The 26,689-nt window shown below is 41.9% G+C and overlaps 1 protein-coding gene across 6 annotated transcripts in view; it reads right to left on the bottom strand.

Annotated features, from left to right (window-relative positions):
- The window catches only part of ripor2 (RHO family interacting cell polarization regulator 2), a 70,609-nt gene that overhangs the window by 9,897 nt on the left and 34,023 nt on the right, over nt 1–26,689 (bottom strand). For all 6 annotated transcript variants that reach the window (XM_085262506.1, XM_085262509.1, XM_085262505.1 and 3 more), the window contains exons 2-7: nt 13,663–13,783; nt 9,267–9,422; nt 8,456–8,534; nt 7,812–7,835; nt 7,543–7,596; nt 375–524 (exon numbers count right to left, since the gene is read on the bottom strand). In XM_085262506.1, the coding sequence (XP_085118632.1) occupies nt 375–524; nt 7,543–7,596; nt 7,812–7,835; nt 8,456–8,534; nt 9,267–9,422; nt 13,663–13,783 (584 nt within the window). The remainder of the gene's footprint in view (nt 1–374; nt 525–7,542; nt 7,597–7,811; nt 7,836–8,455; nt 8,535–9,266; nt 9,423–13,662; nt 13,784–26,689) is intronic.

The raw sequence follows: 26,689 nt of genomic DNA, 5'->3' as shown, positions 1-26,689 counted from the left end.
ACAGTAATCAAGTTATCTCTGCAGGCTCTGACAAAGCCGGTCAACACCAAACTACAGAGGAGACGGAAGGGCGGGTCTAAGCCCTCGGCACAGGTGGCGACAGGTGCGCTTGTTATTGGGATTTAAAGGTAAGTATCTGGCTTTGCAGGTTAGTGTTTACAAATCCCTGTAAGCAGTAATCTGTATCATATACTTAGAGTGGGTGCTGTCAGACGTGACTACGTTTAATGCGCCCTGTTCTGCGTTTATATATAATCTGCAAATATCTCTGTTTAAATGTCATAATAATTATTGTAACCCTACAATTACAGTTACTTTTTACAGCTCCATTCGCTTTACAGGACTAAGAGTCTGCAGCTGACAGCTCTGAGTACCTCGGTGTATTCCTTGTACCGACGATTAACCTCCGCGATACTCTCTTTGGTGCCTTTGGTGGAGGGCGAGGACGAAAAGGCCTGCTTCATCCGGATGGCACCCTCTCTGAGACGGCTCTGGATGCAGAAGGCCTCGTATAGCTCATCAACCTGCACACACACACACACACACACACACACACACAGTCCCCTCCATCTTTAATCGGCCCTCACGAATTTGTAGGCGGGGTAACACACACGAGACAGAAACTTGTGCAGTTATGAAATAAAGTTATAAACTTCCATATACATGAAAACATCCCCAGGCAAGGAGCAAATTCCCAAAAACTTCCAACTGCCATGTGAATTTTTCTGTGTTTGCTTCCCACTGGGTTTCATTCACGGATGGCACAGCTTCAGGCTTGTGCAATGAGAGCAGAAATAAGCACAGACATGATTAACTTTTGCTTTACACTTTATTTCAGATACACATCTGGTCACATGGTCAATAAGACTGTACAGGAAGTCCAAAACAGAAAAGGCCTGCAGAAGTAAACACAGTAAAAAGGCTGACATTGCACACACAGACAGAAAGACAGTCATCAAGACTGACAGAAGAGACAAATGGATAAACTAAGAATGGATAAAAATGTCCTGAAGTAAGCTGGCACATGCAGCTGCTGTATATCTGTGTAACTCTAACCCGACGCCTGCACTGTCCCAGTCTGCGAGCCCAGTGGGACACTCCCACGGCGAGGCAGCAGCAGACGGGGTTTAGAGCTCATTTGTCTGCCCGACTGCAGTTTGCAGCACTAGCCTGACCTAACCCAAACCCGCAGGGAGAGGGAACGATTCCATCAACATCCTGCTGTCTCAGTGTGAGCTAAAATGTCAGCGTTTCAGCTGAAATCAAATCATGATGATGCTGAAGCAAAAAGCTCAGCTCAACAGATTCACTCCGCCGTGAAGCCACAGGCACAGCAGATTTAGATGATTTTATTATGAGCAAAGCTTTGGTAATGAAGTCATTATAATTCTTTATAATAACGCTGTTTCAAACGTTTTTAATTGTTTCACATTTCCAAACACAAGTGCTCCTTAACCAACCCTACTCTATAAAAATCAAGTTCTCCTCATCAATATTTGTATTTCCTAAATTTTTCACATACTTCATTAAAATTCAAACATTTAAAAGGCTCCAAAAACAGACACGAGTCATTATGAAACAACACTGAGCTGTAATCCCAGCACTTTTTGAGGATGCGGTTGACTCACTCAGAGCCATTGTACCAACAACAACATTTAGCAGCGGTCCAGATTTTTAGCGTCCTGTCCTTTGAATCTTTTGGCTTATTTTGAACTAAAATTCACATGTGATGAAGCGGCAGGCGAGCAAAAAACAAAACACCTCTGGTGAGCCTCATCAAAGGGAAATATCTCCGGCCGCCTGACGAGAGCGCTGAAATATTGATGCCTCGCGCTCTTTATGGCAGTCATTAGGGAGAAGCAGGAGAAAATGGGCTATTCTGGCTCCTGTCGTCCCAACAGCTTATCTAACTGTTTGTTTGTGTATCTTTTGTGCATCAGCCGAACGCTGCCAGCCTGTTTGTGAGTGCAGACTTTTTGCACGCGCCGACGTGCTGACATGTGCATGGAGAGCGAGTTTTTGCAAGCGGTGGGTGGGCAAAGGAGTGCTTCTAATAAAAAAGAGTGAAAGTGGTTTGCGGTGGGATGGATATTAGAGTGTGTAACTCTTTTTGACACACACATACGCACAAACCCACCCACTCCACCTTATACCAACTAAGCCTTCACCACCCCCCACCCTCAACCGGGACCCAGCCCGTCTGTCTGTCTGTCTGTCTGTGGTATGTGATGTATGTGGCGGGGCGGCAGCAGCTGAGCTGAGCCGGCTGGAAAACAATTTCAAACCTCAACTGTTATTCTCAGCACTCGGAGAAAATAACGGGTTTTGTTTACGATGAAGGGGAAAAACACAAAACGTGTTTTTGTGCATGATCCAAGGAAACTTTTTACACCTCACATAAATAAAGACACGACTACAACGAGGTATTCATTGCCTAATGAAAAGCCATCATTCTTTAGAGGCAATCAGCGGCCGTATCATATTATCAGCTTAATGGTGCCAATTTTTGTCCCCAATTACAAAAAAGCCCTTTGCTGCCTTCGAGGAAACGTCCTTTTGAAGGTCAGCCAGGCTCCTCCACTCCAGAGGGTGGCCGTCAGCATATTGCTGAGCCTTGGGCACATTTCAGCCCAGAGGAAAAAAACCAAAGAAACATGAAAGGCAAAACACAAAGAAACAAGAGTAACCTCAGCACAGGAGGAAGGAGAGGACTGCACCCGGCAGAAGCGCTGATGCTCTTTTGGACGCGCATACACACAGACAGACGGACATGTGTTATACATCCTGATAGCAGCTCCTGTGGAGATCTCCCCGCCTTTCTGCCCTTTGTCTCCATCGGTTATGTATCATTCAAGAACCGTAACATAAATAACTAAAATAAAAAATAAATTAAAAAAAGAATACATCTGAAACATTACATGGTTGTAATTTTGACAAAGGCAGAAAATATACAAAAAATTGTAAAAAAAAAAAAAAAATCAAAACAAAACACTACATAAATTTTCTTTTAATGGAAGCTTCCCTAAATAGTAAAAATCAATTTTTTCCCCACTGTGGATCAACAAAGAAAAACAATCTGCAGATTTCTCAGGAATAAAAATAATCTTTTGGAAATGTTACACCAATGCTAATAACAGTAATTTTAACATTAATTAAAATAAAAATATAAAATATGAACATTTAAAGCACTTCTTTAATCACAGGAAGAGTACTGTTTAACAGGCCGCCCGTAAAGACCATCTGAACCTTTTTAAATCACCTCTCTACAGAGACATTAAATGGAAATGTATTCTAAATTAAGTCCTCTATTGGACTGTGCTAATTGCAGCTCGCTGCGATGACAAATAACCTGCACGGCTCAGAGACCGAGGGATTATTGGAATTACTGGGGAATCAGTTATGCTCAGAGTGAGCACGATATTGCATATTTATGTATTTGGTGTAAAATAAAAAAAATTTTGCATTTTGAAACCATTTTGAATGCATCCCTTCCTAAAACACTCCTAATAACATTTTCTTGGTAGTTTGAAAGGCAGCTGTGATTAAGAATCGCTGAACGTTTTAAAGGATTATCTCACTATCATCAGTGCGTATGATTTAAAAACGTGGGGTTTTAGATATTAGCAGTGAATCTTTCAGATATGGCAGCAATCCTCTTAAGATATGGCCATTATTCTGGATCATAGATGGCGCCTCGCGCACGTGCACACACTTTGTGCCGGGGGACCAGTGATTATAAGCAGATTAAAACAGGCGGGCCACACCAAACAGCTTCAAACACACATGAAGCTCTCTGGGGAGCTGTGGGTGTGTGTGTGCGCGCGTGCCAGTGGCAAGATTAGCATTCAAGGGAAGTGGGGAAAGCAGAAAATGCCCTATATTACAAATAATCACATGTAAAGCATGCACACTCATTCTGGATTGAATTTGGCACGTGTTTAACACACACGCGCTCTCTCAGGGGAAGAGGAGACGTCTGGCAGACGATCGTCTCACCTTCAGTCTATTTAATGATGCCCTGCTGATACCAGCGGTCAACACCCACTCCCCCAAACACCCCCCACCCCCACACACAGATATATATAGTCTCTGTCCCATGCAGGACATCATACGGGTTGTATCGTGCCACCTGCTTCCTCCATGTGTGCCAATTACTACTCAGACATCTGCAGGCAGCGCAGGAACAAAAGAGCAGAGCTGATGTGACTCACAAACTAACAACTTGCTGATGGATGATTGTTAAGTCATCCCTCACGGCAGCTGTCCTACACAAAGAGACACGCCTGAGCCTGAGCAAAAACACTGACAAACATGTTCACGCTTACTGTAGCTCAGCTGCTGAAACGCCATTTCTTTCGCTTTTTTTCCACTCGCAGTGTCTTTGCTGAACAATGTTTTGTTTACACATGCACTGACCAATCACGTACATGTGTTTAAGACATGCGGAGTAGTCCAGATGAGTTTATTGTTCCCCATCCTATATGTTGCTTTTAGTTCTGAAGTCCTCATCTGTCCCTTTTGGTGCAAAAAAATAGAAAAAAAACAAAAACTAATCAGCATCAGCTGCCTGATAAAAAATGCATACTTCCTGTTTGCCCTGTCCTACATACTGTCGATTTGTTTGGACCATAACCAGCGTGTTATAAGCCTTCTAATGCAATCATACAAGTCACACGTCCCTTAGACTTTATGTCCTTACCACTACAGCTACTTATGGTTACTGATGCGTAGTTTAAGTCAGTCTGTGTGATGCTGAAGTTGTTTCTACATTATATTTTCACACATTCTGCCCAGTGTCAGGAAAAATCAGGTCGGGACATTGGCCAAAGATGCCCTTGAACACATGTAGCACACAGCAGGTGACAGTCCCCTGCAGACATGTCTGTTAGTCTGGGTACAGTGGGTAGCAGCACACATGGCGCCCAGTGAACCAGATATTTGTGCTCTCACATGCACCTCTGTGAAAGTGAGTGATGATTAAAGAAAGTTTGGGCTGAAAATGACTTTTCTTTTCCAAACTCACCGGCCACTCCATTAGAAACACCTGGTCAGCTGCTTGTTGATGCAAGTATCTAATCAGCCAATCACATGGATCAAGAGGATGTTTTCTCTGGACACTTTGGGCCCTTTAATACCAACTGTATTACTTTTAATTAGAAGAGAAACTAGCATCTGATTAATTTAAAAATAAAGACAAACCATTTGTCAAGTCACAAGTTTGAGTCTTTTCTTTAAACTATTTTATCTCTGATAAGCTACACAAAGTCAGATAGTGAGTATAAATAAAAACTGATTGAGTATTAGGCTTAATTTTAGTTACGCTTCAGCTTTTGAGTTTTTTTACATGGCACGATAAATCAGACACTTCACTGCTATTTCAAATATTTACCCTTTCATTCAAATCTATTTTTGCATGAAGCCTGAAAGAACAGAAGAGCTTAAGAATAACGCTAAGCAGTACGTGTTTGCTTAACATCATCCGTCACAAGACAGAACAAGCGCCGACTTCTTTTATCTCTCTTATCAAAGTCAAAGTGGAGCAAGCTGCAGATACACTTCCTGAGTTCCCTCTCATTTTTTCCCCCCATCTTTGAGGGCCGTGTCAATCGCTCCTCGCTGCAAACTGCCCTGACCCAGATTCCCTGTCGCCTTCATCCCCGCAGAATCGCAGTCACGCTGCTGTGTTGTTGTTTACCTGTGTATGCTTTTGGGACAAATGTTCTGAAGGTGGGTTTTGTAGTCGAGATGCATGTGAACATAAAGGGTTAACGCCACCCAACAGACGGCCCCATCGAGCTCATCGGGACTTCAAAGGCTCTGTCTCCGGGTAACCATGGTTACCTTTGGAGCTGCGCTGTTGTTTGGGCGTGTGTGCTCTGATTGCCTGCTGTCACATCTGATTTGACGCACAGCGAGGAAGACCATTAAAGCTCTACAAAAGGCGATGTGGAAGAAAAGTCAAAACCTTGTAGGGGATTAATGTCCCCAAATGGCAACCTGTGAGGTGACTACAAAGAGGATGCAGGGGGCCAAAAATCCCTACCTGGCAACCTCAGAAAGGATGTTTTTACCTCAACCATGGAAACAGCTGGAAACTTCCCTAATATATAAACAGATTAGAAGAGCAGGAATGCTAAGCTAATGCCTGGCAGCAAAAAAGCAGGTGAAGTTACGCCTAAAACTGCAGCTTCACTCAATAAACTCAACGTGAAACCGGTGGAAAGAAAAGTTGTGAGAACAACAAACATTTTAAGAAATGTGTCTGTCTGTCTGTTTTTGTTAAGAGTTACGCTTCAGTCACAAAGGCCTGAGAAATATCAGTCACATCCTGGGAGCCAAAGGTTGATAAAAAGCGGTGTATTCTCTAATCGGTTGGCGAGTCGTTGCTGGAGGTTGCTGGGTGAAATTGGTCACAAAGAGCTGCTGAGATTTTGTAGATGCAACACCACTAACTGTGTGTCATTAACATCACGCTCACTGTGACAATACAGGAAGTATTGAAAAAGGCACCATTTACCAAGCCCTAGAAACTGGTCTGCGACCATTATGCAATCCTTGGTCATAAGGCAAACTACAGGCAACTGTAGCTAGCAACCAAAGCACCCAATATGGCAGGCTGCTCTTGAGCAATGTGTGCATGAGAAACCTCGACATAGTGTTGCACCAAAAATCTCTTTGCAATTGCTTTGGTTGACAGCAGATTGCTGTGGTCACTCATAGTTTGCATTGAACTTGCATGCAAACAAACTACTTTCCGAGTGGTGCTGAAAACAGGAAAAATGTGACAACAATAGCCTTCAAAGTAAAACTTTGAAACATTTTAGCTGTAGTGGTGAAGCACAGCTTTCATTCTGAAGGCAAACATTCTCCGTTTCCAGTTTGCATCACTTTTTTTTTTACTAGATTTACCAAGTGCACGCAAACTGTCTGCGACCATGACAACCAAACTTTGTCCATAGATAACAATTTCCACCTAGAATCAACATCTAAACATGTATCAAACTCTCTCTTGAGTGTAAATCCATAGTAAAAATGGGCCCTTAATAGTTTCTGATTTCTGTGTTTATGCTAGTGCTGTGCAGGTAGCTGGCTTTCTGTCATGATCAACAGCTACTTTCACACTTTAGTCTTTGCACAGCTCAAAAAACAAAACAAAACAACGCAAGATGTCATTTTTCTGAGCTTTTCATGTGATGGTAGGTAGGTGTTACCTTTGAACAGCCAACTCGCTGAGTGCTACAGTTAATACCGCACCGATACGGTTTCAAACCAATAAAATAGATGCATTTAAAACTATCAAACATTTACTTAGAAACAGGTAAAAATATGCATCAGCACTCTGTTTCCTGGGTGAATGCTTGGATGGGATGAGGCCTTAAATACCGGTTTCAGACTTAAAATAAGCTCTTAATCAAATACCCCACGGACTTACATTAAAAAGTCCAACCGAAGACTCCCATATAGATCGCCTCAAATACTTTCTTTGGTTTAGAGACTGACAAAACAATAAATATGGCTGTAAAGAAATCCGAACAGCCTTACCTTGCTAATATGAAACTCCAGACGTCTCATGTACCTCTCGATAGTTTTGATTTGCTGTAGAAAGACAGCGCAAAAATTTACAGGTCAGAATTTGGCTTCATCTGTTTTTTGTTTGCACCACAGATTATAACAAGGTAATACTTACATATTATACAGCAAAATGTGCAGAAAATACAATGTTCTGTACAAATATGTTATTATAAGATTCACACGATAAACTCCAAACTTGAGCGTGTGTTACAGTAGCCCCTCCCCTCCCATCATCTTACCTTGTCAAGATCATACAGCACTCCCTGGAGAGAAAACACACGCAGACACACACGTGAAATTACAGAGTTACTAAAAGGTAGGGCAGCTTATCCAAGATCACATTTATCTGCCATCAGGAAGAAACTGTTTTTCCTGTGTGCACACATCAGGCAGCCACGATGGCATAAACAATGAAAAATATTTCCATGTGTGCGTTCAGGGTGACCGTGGCTCAGGGGGTTGGGAAGCGTATCTGTAACTGGAAGGTCGCCGGTTCGATCCCCGGGCTCTCTGTCCTGGTCGTTGTGTCCTTGGGCAAGACACTTTACCCTATCGCCTACTGGTGTTGGCCAGAGGGGCCGATGGCGCGACATGGCAGCCTCGCTTCTGTCAGTCTGCCCCAGGGCAGCTGTGGCTACAACCGTAGCTGCCTCCACCAGTGTATGAATGTGAGAGTGAACGAATAGTGGCATTGTAAAGCGCTTTGGGTGCCTTGAAAAGCGCTATATAAATCCAATCCATTATTATTCATTAGTTTAAAAATTGATGTAATATATGTGAATTTTTCATTTTCTTTATAAAGCATTTTCGGCTTAAGCTGTGAGTCTCACAGGCTGTAAACATTACGAGGAACGATGTAAGTTAATGCAGAGTAACTTCTCACCAGGCGGGAGTTTCTCTTCATGTCCTTCATCAGACCTGTGAGTTTGTCCAGCTCCGTCTGATGAACCTCCAGATATTCACTTCACAGGGGAAACAGAGAAACACTTCAGTCTTTGCATAATACAATGAATTAAATTAAAACACGACTGCAGAAGTTCAGACGCTCACTAACGTTACGTTCACCGCTACAAATTCACTTAATGACACCAAAGAATACATGTGGAACATAAACATCCACAGAGGTCTGTTAATGCATTCAGAGGCAAACGTCAACAAGCTCAAACAGGCTGTAAATGCACAAACTAAAGCTTCTGGTAATTACTCAGTAAGCCCCTATACCAGGAAAACTCACTGCATAAACATTCTTTATATACAGTTCATGACAAGACCAGACTCCATCCATTATAAAAACACAACCATCAACATTTTTTTAAGGCCAGAAAGAGTGGCACATGCACTGTGTGGGAAATGTAAGCAGCACTTCTGTAATACTATCTGTTTAATCAATCTGTAGTCAAGAACAACACAGTGCTTATTGTACTTACTGACTATCTGCTATATGGCTTCTATATATCTACTAACTTTAAAAGGTCTGGCATTAAACATAGAAAGGCTTCTTGTGTTTCAGAATTTGTGTCAAGTATCTAGTCCAGAGGCTTTTTTTTTTCTTTTTATATTTCCAAGTCGAAAAAGAATGGAGCATTTCAAGGTTTCAAGGTACTCTGGAAGACTTCATAGTGTGTACTGTAAGTGAATTTGCTTCATATTAACTACTTAATTGTGTGCATAGAACAAGTGGATGAGTTACTCACTCCAGGCCTTGTTTGAGTGCTGTGTAAACCTCCTCCAGTCTCTTGGGCTGCGGCTCTCTGGAGCTGCTGCCTCCCTTGTGGCCTGACAGGTGGGGCTTCTTAGGCTTGGACTGAGGCTTCTTCTGCACTGCAGAGTTCCCCATGAATGAGTTACATCTGCACACACACAGACAAACGCACAAACACGGGATAAGTTATCATTTGCTGATTGTGCCTCACAAGAATTTCCTAAATCTCATCACACAGGCCCAAAGGCGCCACCTTCCATATTATATTTATCTAATATTTATCACAGGATCTCTGCAGCACTTCAAGTGTCAGGCCACCAGCTGCCAATAAAAGCAAGGAGTTATATTTCTAGATTATTTACACCATCCTGAACACGTCCTTGGGCCAGTTACAGCATGAGTTCATCTCATCTGTCAGATGCATTGACCTTGTTGACTCTGCTCACACCAAAATAACTCGTACATACATACACGCACGCATACACATTTAGATGTGACCGACGCATTTAGCCTACATATTATTCAGACATTCAGACACAAATACAATCATACATTCTGAGCATTTAACGCGGGCGTGCAATCACATGCAAACATGTGCTTCCCCGACTCCTAGCTGCCGTTTATCCTCTGCTGGAGTGAACTTACAAACAAACAAGCAGATTTATCCTCCCGGCGATTAACGACATTCAAGTGATCTTCAGTCTCTTCCCTCAAATGACCAAATGTGTGACCGACTCAAGTGGGAGAATTGAACAAATGTGATCCAGTTACAGAGAGTTGTCATATTTGTATAAAAGGCAGTGAAATTGGCTCAGACACTTTGTGTGGAGCTTCAGCTTTCTTTCATTTTTTTACCACCACACATCATTTTTTTAAAGGTAATCATTTGAAGGAACAGTTTTCTGTAAACCACCAGTAGGGGTCCATTGGTGGATTATTATGTAGATATGCTCTTATTCAATTTAATTTTCCCTGATCAGACAATCGCAGTCATTACTGACATAAGGAGGAACTTGAGATATTAGCAGCCTTCCAGGATTAATCCAGCAGTAAAAGACCATCTTTGAAAAGGGAGGCATTTTCAAAACATTCCTACTTTGGATGCACCGAATCTAATGGAGAAGGCCTGGTTTAAAGCTATAAATGTCTGCATTTTGTGGACTTGAAGCTAACTGATATATCAGAGATGTCAGAAGTGTTCGTGTGACGTCTTTGAATGCGAATTTCGAAAAAGTTTTCATGTCCCATCCACGGTGGCCCCCGAGAGGCCAAACGGACAATAACATGACAGCCCAGCTGCAGGAAGTGACAAACGGCAAACGGCTAACAGCAGACGTGTGTCTACAGTTTTATTTAATCATGTGACTTAAACACACATTGCCTGCGTCTGTTTCTCCCTAAAAACACAGATCGGTCGCATGTTTTTGTTTCTGTCACTTCCACACGCCGTCTATCATTTTATCATGTCCCCAGAAACCCTTCCAACATGTTTTGTGTGCTTCTGCGGCATTTTTGTATTTGCTGCTTTTCTTAAGTTGCTTTGCATTTGACCTCTCAGGGCCACCGTACGTAAAAATAATCAGCAACCCAAGTTGTGTGGATGTTTTGCTGACTTTCATGTTAAAGCGCGATGCTTTGAGCGTGAGCATTTTAGATCCACTAATAACAATAAATAACTAGACAAATAATCACCAGTAAAAGCTTCACAGGCAGCTGCCCTCCATCAGCCAGAGAAACCACACAGACGAAGCTTCATGTGAAGCTTCTTCGCTCATTTAAACTGATGATGAAGAAGAGGCCCATTAGTATTATTTCTCAGTAATTATTGTGCTTAACTGCAAGTTGTTATTATATTAGGGATAACAGATGAATATACAAATGACTGACTGTGCCACAAATGGTAGCCTTTTGTGTTTCGTGATAATTCACTGCAACCAAGCAGAGTGAAAGGAGTGCTGGGGCAGATGTTATTATATTAGAGATAGAGAGCTTAGCCCTGATTGGCTGAAAAGTCTGTATGGTTTTTCATTGACTGACCTTTGCCATAGGGGACATAACCGTATACGACAGGTTGTAGGTACAACCCTCTGTATGCATTCAGGTTGAAGCCTTTAAGAAAGATTTTTCCAGCAACCAAGGAAGGTTTCTCCCATCCACACATCCATCTGTCGCTTATCCAAGTCCAAGTATTGAGGTCAGGAGTCAAAGCAAAGATGCCCAGATCTCCCTTTCCATGGTTACATCATCCAGATTTTCCAAGGGTGACACCAAGGTGTTCCCAAATCAGCTGTATGACATGTAATCTCTCAGGGGTCTCCTGGGTCTTGGATTAGACCAGAACACCTCACTCACAGTGGCATCCAGGAGGAATCCCAGATGCCCGAACCACCTCAACTGCCTCCGTTCGATTTGAAACAAGCTTTTGGGAACAAACTGATAAGCTGAATGTGTTTTCAGTTAGTCTTCATGGGTAAGACTTTACCATTTCTAAGCCTCATATCTGCGGCTGAAAAAAAGGGGGCAGAGTTTTCTAAGTGGCAGAACCACCTCACGAGTCTCTTTCTCCTCACATTAATCCATTTTAGGTCACACTCATCTCTCCCACGCATGCACATCTCAGCTTTTAAAACCATTACGGATTTAGCTGACAAATGACATTTTCCCAGTCTTAATGAAATGATCTGAGAGTCATTCCAGGGACGCAGCGACAACCAATTCCAGCACTAGACGAGCTGGAACGTGCCGCGTTTTGCTGTGTGCCAGCAGCGGCACAAGTGAAGCTTATAGCTGCCACAAATGTAGGGCAACACCGAACGAGAGCGCTGCATAGCCGTGGGGTCATGCGAGCTCTGGTGCAGTAGGGTTTCTTGGCAGGGACATATACAGAAGCATACATGTCAACACTTCCATACAGGAAATCATGCATAATGATGAATTTATCCTTGTGCGCGCACAAAGTGCAAATTCTCCATCATGCAAACGCGCAGAAGTGCACACAAAACTCACGCATGGACACACACATGGAAAGTCCCTTCTCAATTACAGTAACAGAGGAGCGCGCACAGATGCTGGCACACTCCAGCGGCTTCAGGAGCTATATCTGTGCAGCTTTCCACCTCGCTCATTATCAGGATGATAACTTGTCTGTCGCTGTCAGTCGCCCACACAGCGACTCATTAGAACCAATTACTCCATTCACTGTCTGAGCAGAGAGAAAGGAGCCACTTCTCTCTGCAGGACCAGGACTGCTGAAGAAGCCCAGACACCGACAATCAGAAGTGTAAGATTATAAGAGATATGGTATATCTGAGACTGTGAGCAGGCTTTGTCTTGTGATGATGATGGAGAGCGCCGTCATAGATGAGTCAAACAGGAAAGCACACAGAAGAAACTCTTATCTCTCGAGAACTTTATCCATCTCTAACTTTTCGAAACCAACCCCGGGCTATGAACGAGAATACATCATGTGACAGAGTGACGATCACTGCTTAAGAATTCGCTTCTTTCACAGGTCTCAAGACTTGCTTTGGCTCGTGGATCACCATGAAGACTGGCCCCATATCCCTGAGTCATTGAATTCCTTTTGTTGAATGAGCTCTTTTGTTTTGTCTTTTAGAAGAGATAACTAATATGATTCGTACATGGATGCGAACAGATGTACACGTCTTCTCCGTGTATAGACACTAGTATGGAGACTGTATAGAGAGTTTTGTTTTTGTGGGTCTAATCTCCCTTTCACCATTTCTGTTTCCACTTGTCAAATTCCCCTTGTTATCCCCTCTCCGTCGATGATGCTGGCATCACAGACTCTTGAATGGTGCCATCTGCATGTGTAATCCTTTAGCTCAGTAAAGTTTGTCTTAATCTTTTCATTCATTTATTTTGTTTTATTGTAATTTATAAACAGTAAAACTCAAACTTTCCTTTACTAGAACATCTAACAACAACATCCAGGTGATGCTTTAGAACAGGGGTCTCCAACTCCAGGCCTCGAGGGCCGGTGTCCTGCAGGTTTTTGATCTCACCCTGGGTCTACACACCAGAATCAAATGATTAATTCATTACCAGGCCTCTGCAGAACTTCAAGACATGTTGAGGTAATTTAGCCATTTGAATCAGCTGTGTTGGATCGAGGACACATCTAAAAACTGCAGGACACTGGCCCTCGAGGCCTGGAGTTGGGGACCCCTGCTTTAGAAGTATTGAGGTACTTACTTTTGTACTGTTTATAACCTATTTATTAAATGCTGACATAGAAGTAAAGAAGTAGCACCATGATGTGTCATTTTCAAACCAGTCTTTTATTCACCGTGTGACCCAGATTACAGTTTTAGAAATAAGTAACTCCAGCTGATCATTGCTGAACAGCTTAGCAGAGTTCCGCTTACCGTGAGCGCCGTTCCTGTAGTGTGCTGAAACCCGCAAACGACTGGCTCCGGATTATGCCATTTGGCCCGCCGGGGGAGTGGGTTCCGGTCGCCATGATCTCCGGGACTCGTGACGACACTCCTGCAGAAAAGGCACAACATGTGCAGGATTTAGGATCGGGGTCAGTAATGCATGAAACATCGTCAACAGTGAGGTTACCTGGAGTGCCGCGAGCACAAAGAAGGCACACTTGGTGATGCTTAGCACTCGGAGCCTGTGCTAACATGCCTCAACTCCTCTGACTTATTTGTCACATACCTCAACTGTTACTGTTATTCCTCAGGTGTGTGTCACAAATCATGACGTCTGTCACTTCAAATCAACTATGTGACAATAAGCAATTCATCAGACTGACAGCTGTTTAACGTCACGCAGAAGTCACTACATACGCCACACATCTGCTTCAATGGGCCATTTTTGCCTTCTAATCACCACATTTGACTGATTAATTCCACAGACAGCCCAGTGTTTGGCGTGTCTTGTCTTCCACTTCTGTAGTTAAGGCTTTTTCTTCCTTTTTTAAAATCACTGTGCCTATATTTACCAGCAGCAGTCTGTCAGCTTTTAGCCTCTCCTTAAGCCGGAGATGTGGAGTGCAACATGATTCACGTGGGCACTTGGGGAGCAAGCTGAAAATAGATGGCGAAACAGCCAAATTTAGCTGTCAGATAATGATGTAGCAGAGATCAAGCGCCCAAAGGAGGAATCCACTGAGATAACTGGATCACAGTTTCAAACGGCAGTGTGAGAATTTGTCCAGATCGCTGTGCTTCGGTGGCAGCAGGCTGACATTTAACCTCAAAGCACAGTTTAGAAAAAGTTCAAAGAATTAACCAAGGAAAGCTTCCTCATACCTCACGAAAAAGCAAAAGAAAGGAAAATAGAGGAAAGTCTTTATAGAGTGAAATCTTTTGTTTTGGTGCGTCAGAGGTCAGCATGGGTCAGAACAGCTGGAAAAGGTTATAGATGTTGCAGAAAGACACCGTGATAGGATGAGAGAAGAGACTGAAATCAGGTCCTTTAAATACCAGGACATGCTTGTTAAATTCTATTCATATACTGAGATGAAAGCACCGTGTTACTCGAGCAATACCCCGCCATCTCCACAGGTGTGCAAACATATCTTCACATACTACAACGCTTTCCTGAACTTTCCTGCACACGCTGCTATTCCTTGCTTTAATGTCAACTCCCTCTGCAACATCACAAGACAAACGGCAACCTGGAACATGCCCGAGTAACAAACAACATCTCAACGTTGGTGACAATAACATGATAACTGTAAACTTTGTGTGAGTCAGAGGAGGCTCGATCTGTCTTGTTAATCTGTATTGCTTCTCGCCTAATACAGAAATACCTGAAGAAGAAGAACAGAGAGACACATTTGTCACATCAAATTAAACTTTACTAACAAGCAGAGGAGCTTGTCTCAGTATTCAGCTCTCCTCTGCGTCTGCTTCCCCTCCTCTCACAAGCGACACAAACCATCCCCCAGGCGTACGAGTTAAAACAACTTTGCCAAATGAAAGAAAACTCTGGATTTGTGCTGCTGCTTGTAATCATACCCCACTTTTGTCCTACTGGATCCATCTTTATTTCTCCAGAGGACGTCTGTGTGGGGTGGTGGAGCAGGGCAGCACACACATTAAGCCTCTGTCTGTGGTACTACAGGCGGCCAAACTAGCAACCTGATATCAGCTCCTTTGGACTGAGGACCACACAAAGAACCAGCACGCGGTCTGAGGAAAGACTAGATCCTTGTTTTGCAGAGAAGCAACAATAATGTAGCGAGACTGATACGGCTGCGACTATTAATAGCAGCTAGCTGCCTAGAACACAGAAGACCCTGGTGGCTGTGACCGAGTAAATAGGCGATTCGGACCATTGCATAGACAGGCGTTACAATCCTAGTTTTGTCAGGATTAGTTAGAAAATATAAAATATATTTAAAATATATATCTTTACAGACAGAAGACCCAATATTTTATGTTTATTTTTATATTTTAAAAGTGGCTAAAGCCATTTTCACAATTGTACTAAAAGGTGTATAAATCAATATTTTTACATTACCAGCCGATCAAATTACTGCGTAATGTAAAACTTGCTACTCCTATTGCACGCCTTTGCAGTTCTCCTCCAACCAATGATCTGCAGACTTTTTTTTTGCTCACTGCTTTGAAGTTTGAGCCTGAGAACCCTCCAGAAACTTTTAAAGAATAAGTACAGCAGTGATAAACTGACTCTATACTTCCGCCCTGCACTATCATTTCGAGCATGACTCGGGTCTTGGTGTCGAAACTATGTCTGAACATCAGATACCCCCTTCGCTCGTATTGCACCACCACTGTATAGCGGCGCGGAGAACAAAGAGGGCGTTGCAGTCTTCGGTTCTCTGTTTTCATTTGTTACCCAACTATTTGTGGCACTTTTCTTGCAACATAGAACAACAGCATTGCCTCACTGAAGACATTTACTAAAAACGAGTGTTGCTCTCTCTGCCTTAAGCGACACTGGATCTTCACCTCTCTATTTGCTGCTACATATATAAATGAACAAGAATGAATCCACATACACTTTCATCTGTATCAATGAAAAAAAAAAAAAACAGATCCAAAAGAGTTTTATTTCTCTCAAGAGCACAAATGGTGTTAAAGATGGTCAGCGAAGTCTCAGTGTGAAGACTCGATGTCATTTTGGTGTTTTGAACCCTGAAGTGACAAGCGAGCGCTTAAATAATGACTTGTCAATTACAACTCATTAGCCAGTAAACAAAACCTGGATAGTCCTCCTTTCTGACTGTAACGATACCGTCGACCATAATTTATAAAATGTTTTATTCAGTGACTGAGCCGAGAAAAGACATTTTTCCCCATAGACTTCTTTACAACTTGAAGTCTTTTTTTTTTTCAAACCAGATGACTTGCCCCCTGCTGGCCGTTAAAAGAATGCAGCATCGCTTTTCAGACTTGGAAGCTGGCAGCACATCCATCTTATATATACAGTCTATGGTCACGACACAAGGACACTCCACACCTCAACTTTGATGTAGCTAAGAGTACTAAAAATCTGTGATATTAGAACCACTTACCTGCACTTCATTACTGTTACTCGCACTGATATGTGCAAAACAAAACCCAGAGTAATGCTTCTGGTCTAAAATATACAATTGGAAAGCAGATTTGTTAGATAATGTGATGTGGTCACATTATCGGGATATGATTCTCCTGAGAGGCGGTAATCACCATTACTAGCCAAAACACAGCAAAGGAAGAGACGTTACACGAGAGCTGCAATTTGCTGTAATTCTCTGAAGCTTTTTGGTCCATTTTGGTGTCTGGATGTTCAACAAACACACTTTTCTGCCTTTCTGTACATGTCTCGCGGACTTTCTGACTCACTCTCCTAAAAGAGGAGCAGTGGGAGGGAAATGATGGTACATCCAGTTACCTAATGCTCTCTGGATAATAACAGAACAGGCCGGACACTGTTTACAGCACTTTCAGAAAGATCTACTGTATTTAGACAAACAAAGATGGAGAACGAGAAGATGTGCTCACTAAACTCCATACACAATGGTACCAAATTATCCCCCGAGTATCCTGATGTACACACAGCCTACGGTGAGGACGCACGGGAATAACACGGAGTACTTCTCCCTGCCATCAGAGAAAACTGCTGTAAAATAACAGTACTCACACGATTCAAACACAGAACAGCTTCACAGCGGCGTGCACACTAAAACTCTGGCACTGCCTGTCAGGCAGAGGCTGTATGAAACTCAAAGAGTGTTTGTCCTACATTCATTTTCAGGGACTCGCCCACACATTGCTGGATAAATGTGGTGCTTTATAAAAGGTAATCACCTTGTCTCTGCGTGCTCTCAGAACTCAGAAACAAAGTAAATACCTCACTTTTAATTATCAAGCAAATTATCTGCACCTATATCTAGACTGTGAGTTTCTCCAGCTGCTACAAACAGGCTGAATGAAGATCAGCGGTTTGTTACATGATGAGATGATGAGCCAAATAATCGATTTGCTGATCAACACCATTATTTGATCAGCCATTTACAGTTTCTTGAATTTGACAAACTGACTCTTTTTAATATGTTATGATTGGAAACTGTATATACACTCATTGGCCACGTCATTAGGTACAGTGGTTCAATTGCTCATTAATACAAGTATCTAATTGGCAAAGAAATTGGCATCAATTCAGTCCAGTCATGGAGACACGGTCAAAATCACCCGCTGAAGTTCAAACTGAGCATCAGAATGGGGGAAAAAAAAAAAAGGTGATTTAAGTGATGTGGAACATTGCATGGTTGGTCTGAATACTTCACAAACTCCTGATATGCTGTGATTGTCCCACAAAACCATCTCTGGGATTTATAGAGAATTATCTGGTTGAAAATACCTTCGTGATGTCAGAGTTCAGAGGAGAATACCCAGACAGGTTTGAGCTGACAGGCAGGCAACAATAACTCAAATAACAATCGTTGCAATCAAGGTACCCAGAACAGCATCTCTGAATGTACAATGTGTTGAACCTCAAAGCTCATGGGCTACAGCAGCAGAAGGCCACACTTGATGCCACCCATGTCAGCTATGAACACGAAACCGAGGCTACAACTCACCAGAACTGGAGAATAGAAGATTTGAAAAACGTTCCCTGGTCTGATTTGTCTTGATTTCTACGGTAACATTAGCAGGATAGGGTCAAAATTTGGAGTAAACAACTTGAGAACGTGGCTCTACCCAGCCTTGTATCAACAAGTTCAGGTTGCTGCTGGTGGTTAATGTGTGTGGATATTTTCTTGGCACTTTTTCGGCACATTAGTACCAACCGAGCATCATTTAAATACCACAGCCAACCTGAGAACTCTTGATGACCTTGTCCACCCCTTTATGACCAGAGTGTACTCAAAGCTCAGATCATCCACACTGGTTTCTATTGAAGTCTCAGTGTGAATGGGCTCCAGAGATCTTTGAGATGTGCTGGAACGGGAGATTCACATCATGGATGTGCAGCTGACAAATGTGCAGCAGCTGTGTGATGCTCTCATGTCAATATGGAAATCTCTGAGGAATGTCTCCAGAATGTTATTGGATCTATGCCATTAAGAAAAAAGCACCTCTGAAGACAAAAGAGATCCAACTCTTTAGTTAAAGCTTAAGCAAATTAAATATATTCCAGTTTAAATTCCTCTCTAATAATGGTTTAAAGGCTAATTAGTCAAAGCAATAGGAAATCTATCAAGCTTTTACTCTCTTGTAGGGGACAGCTGGTGTGAGTAGTGTGATAAATGTTCACACTATAGTCCAAGCTTTGGGATTTTCTAAACTTTTCAAAAGTATTAGCAAGCTCCTTAAAAAACCACAACATTTAAATAGATGTTTCTCTCTCTCTCACACACACACACACACACACACACACACATAAAGGGCTGAGTTCAACCACTGAATCATGAAAACCTTTCCTCCGCACCTCTTAGTGTCACCGCTCATCTCGTCTAAAGAGCCTTTCAGAGCGAGAACAACAATACCCACTTGCAGTGCGTCCTGGTTTGGTGCCAGGCGTTACCCATGCTGAATACAGCTGCCAGTCAGGCCATTCAATGGTCTTTCATCGCAGCCTTAAACACCCTCATGAGTGTGTTTGTGTGACTGTGGGTTTTTTTTTTTGGAGGGTCTTGTAAGCATCACATTAATCAGTACTCTTAGCTGCGCCTTGGCAAGACTGGACAAATTACAAATATGCAATTAGCAAAGGAGAGGTGGCTGGAGAGAGCAGTTGCTGTTAGCTCTGCAATGTTCACGTACATTAGCGTATTAGCACCATCACTGAGTGATTCTGTGTGAGGGAGAGAGACAGCCCTACTGAGTTAATGAGGGTCGAGAGAGCCTCAAAACTAATAGTGAGAGCCAACTGCAAATACAAAAGAGCTTCTTCAAGCAAAGTGGGATATGTTTTGGCAAGAGTCACGTGGTTGACATCATCAGCTGAGCTAGCATGATTGCTAGTATGATTGCTAGCATGGTCATTTTCCAGCATGTGCCTTTCCAGCTCACTAATAGGTGTTTATAAACCACCAGACCACATAGACACGGATACGAGGACAAACCTACTGCTTTCTTTATCTTTAACCTCAGTAAACACTTTCCTGACAAATTTCTGATCTTAACAGCTCGTTTAAAGTCTTATTTAACACAGCATGATGTTGATTTTATGACTTATGGTCACTAATAGAACAAAACAGATGCTCAAGCAGGATATGATTAGGAGGAAATGCCACCATTAGCACTCAGAGCTCTTGGTTTCTCAGTCAGATCTCCATGTCGCTTATCTACTTTCAAAACTTTGTCTAGCACTGTGGTGGGGCGTGGTCTGCGGTCCCGTGCAGGGAGGGTGGACGCATCTGCACGGCATCCTTAATCACGCCCGCCGAGTTATAAACACAGGGACTCAGGGGTTGGGGTTTGTTGTGGTGGTGTGATGCAAATGTTAAATAAAGATGGCTCATAACACGGATTTGTGGTCCCGTCGTGCCTTAATTCCACCACAAGCACTTTTTAAAGTTATAAAGTGCTTCACAGTTTGGATAAAAACACATTAACCTCCTAGGACCTGGCGTCCACAGTTGTCTAGACCAAAATACTGCATTTTGCTCTACAAGGGCCTGATATCCACTTACGAGGACATTATGCTGCCACTGTTCTAACGAAATTTAAAATCAAAATCTTATTTTTGTCAAAAACAAAAATCAGGTTATTCTTTGTTTTTACATTCACCAGGTCCCAATCAGCCCAAATAGCAAAGAGAAATTAAAAATGCATGCCATGAAAGAGTTCGAGTCTTAGGAGGTTAAAAAGATTCATATATGCATATGATACAACCTCAAAAGCATGATCACCTCTGCTTTCAAAATAAGAGCGTGGAACACCTGATCAGATGATCGGACAGGCCAGCTGAAGATATAAGGTCTCAGCAGCTCTGCTGTATAAACTTTAGCCTGTTCATGTTGTGCTTTGCATGTAATTAATACATATTAATTTAAAAAATGAATTCGGAATTTCATTAGAAAGCACTGAAAGGAAGCAACAATGAAGCTTCAAAATGGAACTTTGGAAACTAATGGTTAAGGCCTTCTTTTATATACAGTCTATCAATTTTCAATAAAATGAGCGCTAGCTTCGAAACACTTGGCTTTAAATCCATCCTTGCCTTTGATGTAGTAGTCTTCCACCGAGAGTCAACAAAAGAACACTTAACGCAACCATTTCACAATTTCATCCTTTCCTTCCTCTGCATTTCAGCATCAGCAGTTTTCTAACATCCTCCACAGGAACATGTGAGGCAGCTGTTCCTCTTAATCATTTAACCCCCCCACCCTTCATTCATGTTTGTGAGGTTTCACCCGAGTGACTCAGATATCTGAAGTGATTTCACCCAGTGTCATGATCCAAGCAGCCAGGAACACACAGGCACAAATGTAATCTTCAAAAAAAAGGGTTTTATTATACCCCCAAAATGGACAACATGATTACAAAAATTCAAAATAACAAAAAATAAAGTTTTTAAGAACCAAGTGGGCCCATAAAAGAGGTTAACTTAACAGAACGCTACTCAAAAGTCACTTAACAAAAACATAACTCAACAAACTGACCTGCCCAAATGAGAAACAGCTCCAGTTATATAGCAAATGAATAAACCATTATATACACCAAAGGTGAAAACTAAAGAGATAACAGCTAACCATCATTCAAGAAGAACCCCATTCCCCCTGCATGATCACAATAGATGGTCCAGTCCACTTTATTGGCTTCTGCATTTAAACCAGCTCCACCCTCAGCCTCCTCTTTCAGCCAAACCAGGAAGGACTGGAGCGGAGGTCAGGTAACTAAGTATCTCAGTTGTGTGGTTGCATGCATCCATCACACCCAGAATGGTCTTTTCTTCACTGACAGTGTGACTCACTTTCTTATTCTTCTTTCTGTTGTTTTGCTCCCTTTATATTCATCTCACTCTGCTCTGACTCCCTCATCCTCAGTCTGTGCAGCCAAATCTGTCAATGGTGAAGCATGAGGGGGCACTTTTCTCTCCCCATGAAGAGCATGAATCAGGTAAAACCATAAATAAAGGGAGACAAGGTGTTAAAATATGGCACTGCAAAAATAAGCAGCGATTCATCAAGAAAAAAAACCAACTAATATTTGGTGTAATCGTACATGTAAACAAACTCTGCCGTGCATCTAAAACGTTGCTGAATAATAATCACAGCACTTGCTCGCGCTGTGCTCGTTTGCTGTAAACTGCACAAAACGCACCCTCACTGTGCTCGCTGTTCTCCGTTCCCCGTCCTCTCTTATACAACAGTCTCACCCAAACTCACAAACATCAACATTTAACTTCTGAATAACCCTCAGAGTGTGAGAGCGTGTACGAGTGTGTATTTACGTGCAAAAACCAGTATCAGAACCACAGTGCATGTTAATGAGAGAGGGCTAATTCTTAATGCCTGTATAAATTAGCCTCACCATGGCAACAGCAGACAAAATGGGATGAAGTGTGTTACGTAAAACAACAGTTATGAGCCAACTGCCAAGAAGTAGGACACACACACATACACACACACACCCTCGTGTTACAGGGCCGAAGCTTTTAAAGCACCAGAAAAAAAGCTGTTGTTTTTTTTGGTATATCCTGAGCTTTTAAAGATGCTGCTTTCAATGTCATTCAACACATAAATACATCATTAAAAGTGACTGTGCTGCTTGTCATTATTTCCTTCTTTTCTTTTATCTCATTGTGCGTACAAAAACAGAAAGATATTAGAAAAACAAGAAAGGCAGGTGCTGATAACAATGCAGAAAGGCAGAAATATGTAAGATGATGCAGCAGTCCGGCTGAAACAGTCAAGTTTGTGATAAAACAAAACCAACTGAAGCGATCGGCGATGACTGGAAGTGAAGTAACATGTTCCAACACAGCCTGCAGGCTGCAAGCGTGTGCCTGAAAGCTGCGCAGTTATCCATGAGTCCAGGTTTGTATAAACTGGTTCAGTGAGGAGGGTAACTGCTGGTCTAGCTCCAAGCCGGGCTAAACTTGCTGCAGGCTGCAAACCCAGAGCCAAAAAATAAACATGTTGTTTCCATCTATGATTTTCTTTTCCTGTTCACAATGAAAAACCAGGTGTGTCACATATGCGAGAGCATGTCAGCCCATCGAGAACAGGTAAAAAGGTTCAGGGTTAGCTGTGTTTTGGCTAATTTTGAGTGCTTGTTCCAGTACTGAGGGTGCACCAGACAAACTGCAATGTTCTCCATTGCAGTGAGTGAAAGAAGTCAAAACGGGAAGTAAAGCAATCAGATTTTTCTCCAGAAAGAATGAGCTTTTTCAATACGGAAGATCAATTCCACCAACATTTTTTGCCATCAATGAGTAAAACTCTCAGGTCAGGAATCTCAAAATTTCAACTTAATGACTCAAACTTCTGAGAAAAAACTTGATCTTTAGAGATGATTTAACAAAGAAATGTTCATATTTTATCCATATTTCAAGCTGTTGCAGCATCTTTCCTTGTATAATTTGGGACTCTCTGTGTCTCTGTCCTGATGTATCACTGAAATGGAAGTAAAATGTGACAAAATTGTACACGTGTGTCCCTTCAGCCCAGCTGAATCATCCATGAAGCAGTAACCTTTGCTGCTGAAACATTTAGCCATCTCAGAGGTGCAGAGGTGTTTACAGCCTGGAACAAATAAACAGTTTACCACATTTAAGTTTTGCTTCGCCTTCCCATCATGATATTATTGATTAATTATTAAGGCTTGATGTTACACCTTGAAGACTCTTTGAGCAAATGGTGGAGTTATTAAGGATTTGATCCAAGATGTCCAAGTTCTTCATCTGTCACTGGTCATTTGTAAATCACTGTTATATTAAATGAGACATGAAAAACAACAGATTTTAAGTTCACCTTGCTACCCGTGCTTGCTAGCTAACATGTTTGTACCATGAGCCATTAACTTCCCAAAATGCTACACACTGCAGATTAAAAACAGTGCTCCCCATCTTTTTAAATCGAGCCTTTATCACAAAACTAAAACTTTTCTGCATCTAATAAATAACTTTGTAACTACGCTCAAGGGTTACCTAGGCAACCGGAGCCTGGAATATCTGCCAGGGACCAATCAGTTACAATCAGGCCACATATCAATGGCAGTCAATTCAAATGCTCGTCTTCTGTCGCTGCTCACAGTCGCTGAATCTCAGCGGCGTTGCTGCCGCTCGCTTCCTACGTGGACACGTCTTTATAAGTAATATGGTACATTCCATGCATGTATTAGTTAGTTAAGATTAATTTCATGATGAAAGGGAACATTTATCACTGAATGTCCCGGAAAGAACAGGTTTTAAATCCAAAACTCCCTGCAGGTAAAATATGTGACACTGACAAATGTGCTTAACACACCGATGCATAATCACAAGAACAGCCATGTTTACGAATCTGAGCGGGGTGCACATGCAGATGTGAATCTACATTACTACACAACACAAATCTCACGATATTGCTTCTTAACCCGATTCAGGATTTACACATTTACAGCTACTTTTACAAGGAAAAATGACTTCAGGAACAGGGAGCCTTATTATCCACAGTGCTGCAAAAGAGTGTGCGTTGCTCCCGAGGAGGAAGGTTTTATTCATCTTTACTGAAAAGGCTTCTCAAAGCTCACTATAAAGCTGGGAGGAAAGTGCTTTAAGATGACATTGTGGAGTAGAAAAATGTCATCTTTTGAGGTGCCGATGAAACACTTTTACTAAGCATGACTCTCACTTCAGTTTTCCCCACCAGCAAGAAACAATGGGTTAAACTACTGTCTGGTTGTAAGAATCCACTCCACTGAACTTCAACATCCTCCAGCTCACTGTTTAGATTCCAAAATCTAAAGTTTTAGTTTCGGCTCAGTCTCTCAGTCTCATGTTTTAGCTAATCAAGATCTCACAAAACAGCTGTCTGCTCTGAAACAGGAGAAAGAGTTCCATACAGACTCACTGGTGAACACAGTTGAGCACTCAGCAACATAAAAGCCAGAAATTTCCCATAGAAGAGGGGAAAGTGATGTTAAAGGGAAAGTGCTGCAAATGCATTCAGTCAAGTGCCCTTAAGTGGCTAAAAACAGTTATTACAGATTTAAAAAGAAGGATATTTTATGCTTTTCTTTACTTTCTGCCATATATATTTTGTTAAGACCACCAGTGTTTGTGCACGCAATCAGTGTGAGCCACAGCTCAGGATTCACACTGATTCAGACAGTCTTTTTTTCTTGTCTTGGCCCTGCAAGGTGTCAGTCAAATAGAGGCAAGTCCCCAATATGTCCGTTTTAGCAGAGCAGCCCTGACCACTCGCTTCTGAGACCTTTTGTTTGCAAAGTGCAGCCAATCACAAGAAAGCTGGTTAAAGGGTCCATGTCCTTAAAGTGAAAGAGGTCCAAAACCAGGTGTTACCATAATGAACACAAAAAAAAAAAACATAATTTAAAGCCCAATATGTATAAAACTAAGAAGTAAAAGAGGGGCAGCCAATCAGAAGAAACTTTGATTAAAAGAGCAGAGGAGGTAATTTATATATGGCCAGCAAAATAAATATGGATTAAATATGGTTTTCATATTCAGTCATCTGAACTCATTCTGCTACCTAGAAATTAACATATTAGGTCCCCTATAAAGTTTTATGTTAATGTTTACTTAAGACGAATATTTATATATTCAATTATTTTATTTTCTGATGATAAATATATAGAGATAATAGAGAAATTTAAACTTGTAGACGACAGGTATAAATCTCTAGTTTGTGTAATCCAATCTTACCAGCATGTTATACGAACCCTCACATCCAGAAAGAAGGAGGAAGGTGTAGTAAATAACACGACTGTGGGACAAATGGGAATTTGTAAAAAGCTTTGAACCTGAAACGAGAGATTGACGCTGTTATGACTGACCATCATGTGCAGGATCATAAACACCATTTCAGAGTCACCAGCCTGTGATTCCAGGAATCCGTCACACAGAGAAAAGAAAAGAAACAAAAACTTCGTGTGTGATGCTGGTACCTGGTGAGTCGTCTCCACATGTGCTCACAGGGCTCTTTTTCCCCCCTCAGCTATCTCTTTGAACGGCCACAATGGTGGAAATTCCAGAAAGAACATAAATGTTCAACATGACACCCAAACACACATGTAAAACAACACAGACTAACTCAGTTTGTTCAGGGAATCGATTTCTGTTTGGAGCGAGCAGTGAGACTATTCAACAGGAAGCTTCCACAAGAGCTCCAATTAGGGAGATAGCTCGCACTGATTCTTTTAAAATCAAAATTATACCAGGACAACAACAAATAAGCCGTTTTTACGGATGCTGGAACGATAACAACATGTTTTTCTTGCTGTTTATTCCTTATTTTGTTAAAGGAAAATGTTAAAGTGCAGCGATTCTTCATCAAACTATTTTTAAAGATTTAGCCAACGTAAACCTGATGTTATAAAACAGATATCACTGATAATTGTGGATGTTATCTTATCTGCAGCGTCACACACACACACACACACACACACACACACACACACTGAATTTCAGCCAGTGCTAACATGGCTGATGATAAACTGATGCTTCCCTTCTCAATAAGAAAGACTGACTTCTCTTTACTCGTATCACTTCTTCTGACCAAAAATAGTCTCTCTGCCTGAAATCCTGACCTAATTAGTAATTGGTGACGGATTTACTTAAAAAAAAAAAAAGGGAAAAAAAGAAAAAAGCTTTACCAGGTCATCACTGAACTGATCTGGACCCTATAAATAATAAAAAGAATCAGCTGAGAGTCGACTCAGTCATCTGATGCAGTCAAACGCTTTATTGTGGGAAAGACTGGGAACTGGATGCAGTGCAGACGGGACGTGACGGTACTGTGGTGGCCTGTGTGTGTGT

This window comes from Mchenga conophoros, linkage group LG22, assembly GCF_057382185.1.
Source record: "Mchenga conophoros isolate Kocher_MC1m ecotype Shallow Benthic linkage group LG22, M_conophoros_male_GT1.1, whole genome shotgun sequence".
Classification (NCBI taxonomy): Eukaryota; Metazoa; Chordata; class Actinopteri; order Cichliformes; family Cichlidae; genus Mchenga; species Mchenga conophoros.
This window is presented reverse-complemented; position numbering and strand designations above follow the sequence as displayed.